At 42.7% G+C, this 12797-nt stretch overlaps 1 protein-coding gene across 1 annotated transcript; it reads left to right on the top strand.

The window, feature by feature from the left end:
* Nucleotides 1-583: 583 nt before the first annotated feature.
* On the top strand, nt 584-11900 carry LOC110521248 (retinaldehyde-binding protein 1-like). Its single transcript, XM_021598692.3, has 8 exons — nt 584-684; nt 5642-5685; nt 6428-6556; nt 7993-8197; nt 8751-8929; nt 9890-10048; nt 10448-10558; nt 11100-11900. The coding sequence occupies exons 2-8, from the start codon at nt 5674-5676 to the stop codon at nt 11226-11228; spliced, it is 924 nt and encodes a 307-aa protein (XP_021454367.3). The 5' UTR covers nt 584-684; nt 5642-5673; the 3' UTR covers nt 11229-11900.
* The last annotated feature ends 897 nt before the right edge of the window (nt 11901-12797 follow it).

The following is a 12797-nucleotide window of genomic DNA, read 5'->3' as shown; positions in this document are numbered from 1 at the left end:
CCACATCACTATAGTCCACCCTAACCCCTACCTTCACCCACATCACTATAGTCCACCCTAACCCCTACCTTCACCCATGTCACTATAGTCCACTCTATCCCCTACCTTCACCCACATCACTATAGTCCACCATAACCCCTACCTTCACCCACATCACTATAGTCCACCCTAACCCCTACCTTCACCCACATCACTATAGTCCACCCTAACCCCTACCTTCACCCACATCACTATAGTCCACCCTAACCCCTACCTTCACCCACATCACTATAGTCCACCCTAACCCCTACCTTCACCCACATCACTATAGTCCACCCTAACCCCTACCTTCACCCACATCACTATAGTCCACCCTAACCCCTACCTTCACCCACATCACTATAGTCCACCCTAACCCCTACCTCTTCTATTGGCTCATCGTCATTGCCCTAACCCCTCCTTCACCTCTTCTATTGGCCCATTGTCATTGCCCTAACCCCTCCTTCACCTCTTCTATTGACCCATTGTCATTGCCCTCCTTTCTTGTCCCTCCTTCCACTTTATGCTGATTATCAGAGAAATCTGATGGGCGTAATCCAGCGTGACGACACTAATCCCCAAGTTAACAATCACAGGGCCCCGCCGTCCTGCTCCACACACTGACTCCTGTGACTTTCGGCAGCGCCCGGCCTCTTCCATCCCCAGGTAAGGCTCTACCTCTTCCCCGACCACGGAGCCGCCGATGTGGGGTACCAACTGTGACTCGTCTCCCTGACACCTAGGGGGTGGTGCATTCCAAACCCTGATGGGGGTTTGGCAGTTCTGATGGACCCAGTGGAGTGTTGCCACCCAGTGGAGCCCAGATGAGGAAGTTTCTTTGCTCAGAGGAAGAAGTAAAAATGGATTGGTGTTGCATTAAATCTTCCTCTCATATTTTACAAGGCAGAACAGTGCCTTGTCGGCAGGTTCGATTGTTGAAAGCTGACGGTTAAATCTGATAAACAGTAGAGCTTTGAGTACTTTGTGGTTGATCGTGCATATCTCAACGTGGACAGGTGGGAATGTTTTAGCTTCCTTGTTGTGCCTGATTGAGGACCTGGGAATCCACTGCCTGTAGCTCTGACTAACGATGCATCTGAGTCCAGTGCTTTCAGAGCTTTGGAAGCGGAGCCCTCTAGTTGACTCAGTCACAAATCCAGGGAAGCTTTGGCTGCATGTGAAGCTCATTCACAAATCCAGGGAAGCATTGGCTGCATGTGAATCTCAGGATGATTTTAATAATAGCTTTGTCTATCTGAATGCACTAGATCAATTGCACACTTTGACTGGTTTTCAGACTTTTTTTGCCTGACACTGTTCATACAACAACTGTGCTACAGAGTCAGTGATATCATGATCGAGTCTGGTGTTATATTAGATACAGCCTGCTAGCTATATAAAGAGTCTGGTGTTGTATTAGATACAGCCTGCTATATAACGAGTCTGGTTTTATATTAGATACAGCCTGCTATATAAAGAGTCTGGTGTTGTATTAGATACAGCCTGCTATATATAGAGTCTGGTGTTGTATTAGATACAGCCTGCTAGCTATATAAAGAGTCTAGTGTTGTATTAGATACAGCCTGCTATATAAAGAGGCTAGTGTTGTATTAGATACAGCCTGCTATATATAGAGTCTGGTGTTGTATTAGATACAGCCTGCTAGCTATATAAAGAGTCTAGTGTTGTATTAGATACAGCCTGCTATATAAAGAGTCTGGTGTTGTATTAGATACAGCCTGCTATATATAGAGTCTGGTGTTGTATTAGATACAGCCTGCTAGCTATATAAAGAGTCTAGTGTTGTATTAGATACAGCCTGCTATATAAAGAGTCTGGTGTTGTATTAGATACAGCCTGCTAGCTATATAAAGAGTCTGGTGTTGTATTAGATACAGCCTGCTAGCTATATAAAGAGTCTAGTGTTGTATTAGATACAGCCTGCTATATATAGAGTCTGGTGTTGTATTAGATACAGCCTGCTATATAAAGAGTCTGGTGTTGTATTAGATACAGCCTGCTATATATAGAGTCTGGTGTTGTATTAGATACATCCTGCTATATATAGAGTCTATTGTTGTATTAGATACAGCCTGCTAGCTATATAAAGAGTCTGGTGTTGTATTAGATACAGCCTGCTATATATAGAGTCTATTGTTGTATTAGATACAGCCTGCTAGCTATATAAAGAGTCTGGTGTTGTATTAGATACAGCCTGCTATATAAAGAGTCTGGTGTTGTATTAGATACAGCCTGCTATATAAAGAGTCTGGTGTTGTATTAGATACAGCCTGCTAGCTATATAAAGAGTCTGGTGTTGTATTAGATACAGCCTGCTATATATAGAGTCTGGTGTTGTATTAGATACAGCCTGCTAGCTATATAAAGAGTCTGGTGTTGTATTAGATACAGCCTGCTAGCTATATAAAGAGTCTGGTGTTGTATTAGATACAGCCTGCTAGCTATATAAAGAGTCTAGTGTTGTATTAGATACAGCCTGCTATATATAGAGTCTGGTGTTGTATTAGATACAGCCTGCTAGCTATATAAAGAGTCTGGTGTTGTATTAGATACAGCCTGCTAGCTATATAAAGAGTCTGGTGTTGTATTAGATACAGCCTGCTATATATAGAGTTTGGTGTTGTATTAGATACAGCCTGCTATATATAGAGTCTGGTGTTGTATTAGATACAGCCTGCTAGCTATATAAAGAGTCTGGTGTTGTATTAGATACAGCCTGCTAGCTATATAAAGAGTCTGGTGTTGTATTAGATACAGCCTGCTATATATAGAGTTTGGTGTTGTATTAGATACAGCCTGCTATATATAGAGTCTGGTGTTGTATTAGATACAGCCTGCTAGCTATATAAAGAGTCTGGTGTTGTATTAGATACAGCCTGCTATATAAAGAGTCTAGTGTTGTATTAGATACAGCCTGCTATATAAAGAGTCTGGTGTTGTATTAGATACAGCCTGCTAGCTATATAAAGAGTCTGGTGTTGTATTAGATACAGCCTGCTATATATAGAGTTTGGTGTTGTATTAGATACAGCCTGCTATATATAGAGTCTGGTGTTGTATTAGATACAGCCTGCTAGCTATATAAAGAGTCTGGTGTTGTATTAGATACAGCCTGCTAGCTATATAAAGAGTCTGGTGTTGTATTATATACATCCTGCTATATATAGAGTTTGTTGTTGTATTAGATACAGCCTGCTAGCTATATAAAGAGTCTGGTGTTGTATTAGATACATCCTGCTATATATAGAGTCTGGTGTTGTATTAGATACAGCCTGCTAGCTATATATAGAGTCTGGTGTTGTATTAGATACAGCCTGCTAGCTATATAAAGAGTCTGGTGTTGTATTAGATACATCCTGCTATATATAGAGTCTGGTGTTGTATTAGATACAGCCTGCTAGCTATATATAGAGTCTGGTGTTGTATTAGATACAGCCTGCTAGCTATATAAAGAGTCTGGTGTTGTATTAGATACATCCTGCTATATATAGAGTCTGGTGTTGTATTAGATACAGCCTGCTAGCTATATATAGAGTCTGGTGTTGTATTAGATACAGCCTGCTAGCTATATAAAGAGTCTGGTGTTGTATTAGATACAGCCTGCTATATAAAGAGTCTGGTGTTGTATTAGATACAGCCTGCTATATAAAGAGTCTGGTGTTGTATTAGATACAGCCTGCTAGCTATATAAAGAGTCTGGTGTTGTATTAGATACAGCCTGCTAGCTATATAAAGAGTCTGGTGTTGTATTAGATACATCCTGCTATATATAGAGTCTGGTGTTGTATTAGATACAGCCTGCTAGCTATATATAGAGTCTGGTGTTGTATTAGATACAGCCTGCTAGCTATATAAAGAGTCTGGTGTTGTATTAGATACATCCTGCTATATATAGAGTCTGGTGTTGTATTAGATACAGCCTGCTAGCTATATATAGAGTCTGGTGTTGTATTAGATACAGCCTGCTAGCTATATAAAGAGTCTGGTGTTGTATTAGATACAGCCTGCTATATAAAGAGTCTGGTGTTGTATTAGATACAGCCTGCTAGCTATATAAAGAGTCTGGTGTTGTATTAGATACAGCCTGCTATATATAGAGTCTGGTGTTGTATTAGATACAGCCTGCTAGCTATATAAAGAGTCTGGTGTTGTATTAGATACAGCCTGCTAGCTATATAAAGAGTCTGGTGTTGTATTAGATACATCCTGCTATATATAGAGTCTGGTGTTGTATTAGATACAGCCTGCTATATAAAGAGTCTGGTGTTGTATTAGATACAGCCTGCTATATATAGAGTCTGGTGTTGTATTAGATACAGCCTGCTAGCTATATAAAGAGTCTGGTGTTGTATTAGATACATCCTGCTATATATAGAGTCTGGTGTTGTATTAGATACAGCCTGCTATATAAAGAGTCTGGTGTTGTATTAGATACAGCCTGCTAGCTATATAAAGAGTCTGGTGTTGTATTAGATACAGCCTGCTAGCTATATAAAGAGTCTGGTGTTGTATTAGATACAGCCTGCTATATATAGAGTCTAGTGTTGTATTAGATACAGCCTGCTAGCTATATAAAGAGTCTGGTGTTGTATTAGATACAGCCTGCTATATATAGAGTCTGGTGTTGTATTAGATACAGCCTGCTAGCTATATAAAGAGTCTAGTGTTGTATTAGATACATCCTGCTATATATAGAGTCTGGTGTTGTATTAGATACAGCCTGCTAGCTATATAAAGAGTCTGGTGTTGTATTAGATACAGCCTGCTAGCTATATAAAGAGTCTGGTGTTGTATTAGATACATCCTGCTATATATAGAGTCTATTGTTGTATTAGATACAGCCTGCTAGCTATATAAAGAGTCTGGTGTTGTATTAGATACATCCTGCTAGCTATATATAGAGTCTGGTGTTGTATTAGATACAGCCTGCTAGCTATATAAAGAGTCTGGTGTTGTATTAGATACATCCTGCTATATATAGAGTCTGGTGTTGTATTAGATACAGCCTGCTAGCTATATAAAGAGTCTGGTGTTGTATTAGATACAGCCTGCTAGCTATATAAAGAGTCTGGTGTTGTATTAGATACATCCTGCTATATATAGAGTCTATTGTTGTATTAGATACAGCCTGCTAGCTATATAAAGAATACACATCATTGTAAACAATGTAGTAAAACAGATAATGGACTGTGTGAATGTCATCACTGTTTCAAACAGGCCTGAGTCTCAAATTGCATCCAATTCACTACGTAGTGAGCTATTTCTGACCAAGTCCCATAAGGCTCTGGTCAAAAGTAGTGCACTATATAGGGAATATGGTGCCATTTGGGACACATGGATTTCGAAAACGTAGATAAGTTTTGTTGGCAGCTGGATCAAAACATGTACTTCAGGGGAATAATCTTGAAATGGAGGTAACCTAAAAATAGAAGGAGAATGAGATGGAAAAAAAAGGTGTAGGAGGAGAAGTGTAACAAATGCTGAGGGGGTTGAGATGGAGCGTAAGCCTGGGGCACAATAAATTCATTGCTTTATTTTTTCAAGCTGTCCTGGAATCCAATGTTCTCCAACCGTGAATAATCAAATCCATCTTATTTTCCAGTGAGTACGTAGCGGCTCTAAACAACTGAAGAAATGGCTGTCGTGGTAAGTGCATCGAAGCTCCTCTCTTGGTGTACAACAGGCTTACATGCCCCACTGCAATAATTCAAACACATTCAGTGGCGTTTTGTATTGCAGATCAATGTCAAAGTATCAAGTCTGATGAATGTAGATACATGTTGAGCTTAAGAGTCAGTTCTGACACGTTCTGTTCAGGTGGTCATTTTTCATCCATTGCAGAGCAGAAACAATCTACCATCAAGGTCCTTAGGAGGATGCAATCCACAATAGATACTCTTACTACGTCATTATGTTCTTCCTTCGCGTTCCACATCATGGTTAGTCAAACAGCAGAAACAGAATGACACTCAAAATGGCCGCCAGAAAAGCCCGGCCGCCAACGGGAACGTTGACTTGAATGGGGATATCCGTTCTATAGATTGCGTTTCTAGGACTCCAACACCACATAACGTCCTGTGCCATGGACAATGGCAGTTCCACATTTCTCAGGCACATTAGCACTGGATGCCGTCAATCGCTAGCATTAACCCCTAATCACAGATCTCAGTCACAGGTTTACCAGGCTTTGCTGCGCTCATGTGAGGGAGATTAGCAAATGCTAACACTGAAGCCCATTGATACAGGCCTCCTTTTGGATTGAGTTTTTGGGCGTATGCCCTGGATTAAACTAGGTTTAAACCTCATTTTTGTAAGGTAGCCTTGTGAGCAAATGGTGTTTTTGTTGGCAAGTCATGATTCTCATTATCCCTCCCCCCTCTCTACCCAGAGTGGAACGTTCCGTATGGTGTCAGAGGAGGAGCAGGCTCTCAGGGCCAAGCTGGAGCGCCTCACGGTCAAGGACCACGGTCCCGTGTTCGGACTCTGCGCCAAGTTGCCTGACCACACAGTGCAGAAGGTCTGTGGTCACTGTCTCACACAAGCCTCACGTTGTAGATTCCCTTCACATCTTAAGCCTACCACAAACTCAAGTGCAACCACAAATCAAATCACATACGACTGGTGTAGACATTACAGTGAAATAATAACACGAGGAATACAATTAAATACCAAAAAATGCGTAGCATTCTTCACGACTGTACAGGTGTGTGTGGACGATGTTAGGTCCTTAGTGATGTGGACACCAAGGAACTTGAAGCTCTCGATTCGCGCCACAACAGCCCTGTTGATGTTTATGGGGGCGTGCTCTAACCTCTTTCTCCTATAATCCACAATCAGCTCCTTTGTCTGACTGACCAAAGAGAGGTTGTTGAGAGGTTGTTGTCCTGGCACCACACTGCTAAGACTCTGACAGCGTACTGACAAGAACAGTCATGACAGCGTACTGATAAGAACAGTCATGACAGCGTACTGATAAGAACAGTCATGACAGCGTACTGACAAGAACAGTCATGACAGCGTACTGACAAGAACAGTCATGACAGCGTACTGACAAGAACAGTCATGACAGCGTACTGACAAGAACAGTCATGACAGCGTACTGATCAGAACAGTCATGACAGCGTACTGACAAGAACAGTCATGACAGCGTACTGACAAGAACAGTCATGACAGCATACTGACAAGAACAGTCATGACAGCGTACTGATCAGAACAGTCATGACAGCGTACTGATCAGAACAGTCATGACAGCGTACTGATCAGAACAGTCATGACAGCGTACTGACAAGAACAGTCATGACAGCGTACTGATCAGAACAGTCATGACAGCGTACTGATAAGAACAGTCATGACAGCGTACTGATCAGAACAGTCATGACAGCGTACTGACAAGAACAGTCATGACAGCGTACTGATCAGAACAGTCATGACAGCGTACTGATCAGAACAGTCATGACAGCGTACTGATCAGAACAGTCATGACAGCGTACTGATCAGAACAGTCATGACAGCGTACTGATCAGAACAGTCATGACAGCGTACTGACAAGAACAGTCATGACAGTATAATATGTAGATGCCACATGAACATGTAACACTATCCTCTGCACACAGTACAATGAATGTCCTAAAAATGGACGCTCTGGAAGCTGGAACTTCTCCAGTTCTGAGGTTTTAGACCTCATCCGGTTCTGGGGTTGTCGACCTCATCCGGTTCTGAGGTTGAAGACCTCATCCAATTCTGGGGTTGTAGACCTCATCCGGTACTGAGGTTGTAGACCTCATCCGGTCTGGGGTTGTAGACCTCATCCGGTTCTGGGGTTGTAGACCTCATCCGGTTCTGGGGTTGTAGACCTCATCCGGTTTTGGGGTTGTAGACCTCATCCGGTTTTGGGGATGTAGACCTCATCCGGTTCTGAGGTTGACTGACTGATGCGTTTTTGGTTCCCTACAGGCCAAGGATGAGTTGAATGAGACAGACGAGAAGCGGGCGTTGGCGGTCAAGGAGCTGAGGGTAATTATCAAGGAGACGGCGGATGCTGGTGACGACCTGGCCAAGGGGGTGCTGGAAACCTTCGGAGAGAAGCCTGACGGCATGCTGGTCCGCTTCATCCGTGCCAGGAAATACGACGTGCCCCGAGCCTTTGACCTCATGAAGGGTGGGTCCCCACCAACTACTGTACTGTATGTAGTGCAGCTCAGTGGTAAAGTTTTCTGTCTATTTCATTAAAGCTGAGGTGATGTGTTAAAATAGTTTTATCTTCCAATGGCAGGCTATTTACAATAGCCTGGTCCCAAATTCATACATATTTTTTTTACCTAAGCAAGTCAGTTAAGAACAAATTCTTATTTACAATGACAGCCTAGGAACAGTGGGTTAACTGACTTGTTCAGGGGCAAAACGACAGGTTTTTACGTTGCCAGCTCAGCAACCTTTGGGTTATTAGCCCAATGCTCTAACCACTAGGCTACCTGCCACCCCAATATGTTGCTGTATAGCCAAGTACTGTTGGAGTTGCCAAGGGAGCACAAAAATATTTGGTACCCGGCTTAAGTCAGCTATGCACATGATCATTTTGAACCTTGCCATTGGAAGGAAATGTACAGTTTGATTAAACCCAACATATGTGTGTGTAGAAGTTCCTGTCTGCTTAAGTCATCCTGACTTGGCCAGAGTCGATCTGATGTTGATGACCCTGTGTCCGTGTTCAGGTTATGTGCGCTTCAGGAGAGACTATCCTGAGCTGTTCGAGAACCTGACCCCCGAGGCTGTCCGCAGCACCATCGAGGCCGGCTACCCAGGAATCCTGTCCAGCAGAGACAAGTACGGCCGTATCGTGCTGCTCTTCAACATCGAGAACTGGGACTACGAAGAGATCACCTTCGACGAGGTGTCTAGCGGGGACCTGGGACAAGGCACCCATTTGAGATATATTGGTTGTCTCCACAAGGCACCCATTTGAGATACATTGGTGGTCTCCACAAGGCACCCATTTGAGATATATTGGTGGTCCCCACAAGGCACCCATCTGAGATATATTGGTGGTCCCCACAAGGCACCCATCTGAGATATATTGGTGGTCCCCACAAGGCACCCATCTGAGATATATTGGTGGTCCCCACAAGGCACCCATCTGAGATATATTGGTGGTCCCCACAAGGCACCCATCTGAGATATATTGGTGGTCCCCACAAGGCACCCGTCTGAGATACATTGGTGGTCCCCACAAGGCACCCATCTGAGATATATTGGTGGTCCCCACAAGGCACCCATCTGAGATACATTGGTGGTCCCCACAAGGCACTAAAACATGACAGGAGCAATGTTTTCATAGACATACAGCAGCAATGGGAGATATTGATAAGTGTAATCAGGTGGACAAGCCCTTGATATTAATAACTTGAATTTAAATTGAAATATCTGTGGTTATCAAAAGGCCTAGCTCACGTTCAGTGAAGGAGGGGGAACGTGCTCAAAAAATATATTTTTTTTACAACTCTAAATGCATTTGTGTAGACAAGTAAAAAGGGTGCTTGGAACCAAAAATAGATCACATAAAAATGTAAAATAAATAAAAAAGGCCAACAATCACTTGATTATGATTTTCAATAATAGAAGCTTTGTTTTAATTGTCTTTCTGGCCTGAAGCGTATGCCCCAGTGTGTGGTCTATTAAGTCATGTTGCTATGAAAGACAATTTAAACAAAGCTTCTATTATTGAAAATCATAATCAAGAGAGTGGTTTGGTTTTTATAAATTCTTCTGAAATGTTGACAACTGTGTGTATGTGTGTGACTGTGTGTGACTGTGTGTGACTGTGTGTGTGTGTGTGTGTGTGTGTGTTCACCAGATCCTCCGTGCCTACTGTGTAATCCTGGAGAAGTTGCTGGAGAACGAGGAGACTCAGATCAACGGATTCTGCATCATTGAGAACTTCAAGGGCTTCACCATGCAGCAGGCCTCCGGCATCAAACCCACTGAGCTCAAGAAGATGGTGGACATGTTGCAGGTCACTTTCACAAACCCATTCCGAGGGAATACTGAGCAGAACATTACCTTATTAGGATACAAAACAATGGATTTTTAATCCATTGAATCATTTTTAAACCAATGGATTGTCTTCCCAATGATGGCCTGAATTCTATTTTTATGGGCCTGAAAACTTTACCTGCACCATTGGCGGCAGAGGTAGGATCTGATTCTACTCACGCAGCACATTAATTGACCCTCTGGTAAAAGTGGTCATTGCTGTTTTTAGAAATATCAGACAATCTGTTTGACCTACATGCGCTGAACTCTTTATGGCAAAGTTCAACTTTCCATTACTCGCGTGATAAGGATGCTTATGGCCATAGTGGTGGTGAGATCTGTAACTCTTCTGACCCTCTGTTCCACGTGTGTGTTTCAGGACTCCTTCCCTGCCCGTTTCAAAGCCGTCCATTTCATCCACCAGCCCTGGTACTTCACCACCACCTACAACGTGGTCAAGCCACTCATGAAGGGCAAGCTGCTGGAGAGAGTGAGTGAAACAGGCCCTGAGATAGAACATGAAAGAATGAATGCATCATTTTGAGAGAGAGAGAGAGAGAGAGAGAGAGAGAGAGAGAGATGGGGAAAACATGGGATTTGATGGGGGAAATGTCTTATATCTCATGAGTAACACGATAAAACTATTTGAATCGACAACAAATAATGAAGGTGAATGGGATCCTAATCAACCGGTAATGGTAAATACACATTTTATTTGTATTTAACTAGGCAAGTCAGTTAAGAACAAATTCTTATTTACAATGACGGCCTAGGAACAGTGAGTTTACCTGGGGGGTAGAACGACAGACTTTTACCTTGTCAGCGCGGGGATTCGATCTAGCAACCTTTCGATTACTGGCCCAACGCTCTAACCACTAGGTTACCTGCCTTATGTAACTAAATAACAAGGTGAATGGGTTCTTAATCAACCGGTAATATACAGGTAACGGTAAATACATGAATACAAATAACAAATCATATTTGTTGAGAACATTTTAGTTCATAGGTCCAACATTCTGTCTGCCAATCAGGTGTTTGTCCACGGAGACGAGCTGGACAACTACTACAAGGAGTTTGACGCCGACATCCTGCCTTCCGAGTTCAACGGCAAGAACTCCAAGTACGACGGCAAAGCCATAGCAGCCAAGCTGTTCGACTGAACACGCCCTCCTCGCCATCCGCCTGAACACGCCCTCCTCGCCATCCGACTGAACACGCCCTCCTCACCATCCGCCTGAACACGCCCTCCTCACCATCTGCCTTAGCTAGGCTTGGGGTTAGTGTTAGGAGTTAGGTTAAAGGGTTAAGGTCAGGGTTAGGGGAAGGGTTAGCTAATATGCTGAGTAGTTGCAAAGTAGCTAAAAAGGGGTAATTAGCTGCAAACATGCTAATTAGCTAAAATGCTAAAGTTGTCCGTGATGAGATTGAAACACACAACCTTTGGGTTGCTAGACGTTCACGTCATACACCACCCATCCACTCTGACCAATCACCCTACAGTAACCGTCTGTCTTATGTAACCATACCAAACTTAACATATCATACCAATTTGAGCATCTCAGATTTACATTTACTCTGTTACATCTAATCTATGAGACCAGGCTGACCTTTGGCACATACAGCTAGCACTAGTTAAACCTGATAGGACCCAGTTCTCTATCCACCTCCCTTTTCTCCTCAGGGTGATACAAGGCCATGAGTCAAACAAGTTCCTGTCTCTGTTTGTTTTTGACTGTGCTAAGAGATGAATATCAGCAGTTTTATCCTCTGTGGATCAATGCAGAGGCATGAGCATGTCACCACATTGTGGACAATAAACTGTATGAAAAGAATGATGACCATTTCTGTTCACCTTGGTTGGCAGGATATTTGCACACAAACACAGGTTAGCAAGGAATACACAATAAAATCCCCCCCCCACCCACCCATAACTGTATTGTGTTGTGCTCACCCTAATTTAACCCTAACCAAAAAACACACGTGATGACTTATTACATCATGCCAAGTTGGGATTCTACATTCTAAGGACATCATTGTACATCTATAAGGGTTGTAATCAAAACAAAGGAAAAAGACAAACAAAGGAATAATTCGAATAGAATACAGACAAGCAAAATATGTTAAATTTTTTATTTATTTAACCTTTATTTAACTAGGTGTGTTGGTAACAAATTCTAATTTACAATGATGGTTTACCCCGGCCAAACCCTAACCCGGACGACACTGGGCCAATTGTGTGCCGCCCTATGGGACTCCCAATCATGGCCGGTTGTGATACAGCCTGGAATCGAACCAGGGTCTGTAGTGACAATATAAAAGAAGACAGAGGCCGGAATTCAATCAAAAGCGCATTGTCGACAAAACGCACCGCGCTGGTCGACAGTACGCCTTTTTAAATGCAATAACCCTGACAAGTAAGGAGATCACATTCACGTTAAACGCTGCGGATATCTGCTCAAGAGCAAAATACCTTTAAAAGTAAAGTGCAGTGCTTTTGTTTACAATGTGCCTTTCATTGAATAGCGCATTTGGGCTGAAGCGTCGAGGAATGAGATTACTTTCTAATCAATACAATTTGACCACTGGGGGGCAACATTTACTAAAGTAGGATGTTCACTCAGTGTGAGAATTTATCCTTTATGAGAACAAGGGCAACCAACATCTGCTGCAGAAAATAAACAGTCAGAAATACTGTAACCATGACAAATATTTTAACCTGAAAGGGAAAT

The sequence above is a fragment of the Oncorhynchus mykiss genome, chromosome 4 (genome assembly GCF_057628025.1).
Source record: "Oncorhynchus mykiss isolate SJ-2025 chromosome 4, ASM5762802v1, whole genome shotgun sequence".
In the NCBI taxonomy this organism is placed as follows: Eukaryota; Metazoa; Chordata; class Actinopteri; order Salmoniformes; family Salmonidae; genus Oncorhynchus; species Oncorhynchus mykiss.
Note: the sequence above shows the minus strand (reverse complement) of the source record. Positions and strands in the feature narration are given on the sequence as shown.

Bases quoted from the DNA above. Each gene is read 5' to 3' on its own strand.
- LOC110521248 (XM_021598692.3), top strand. The intron at 8,198-8,750 runs GTGGGTCCCCAC...GTCCGTGTTCAG, and splicing joins AGCCTTTGACCTCATGAAGG to GTTATGTGCGCTTCAGGAGA. The intron at 10,049-10,447 runs GTCACTTTCACA...TGTGTGTTTCAG, and splicing joins AGATGGTGGACATGTTGCAG to GACTCCTTCCCTGCCCGTTT.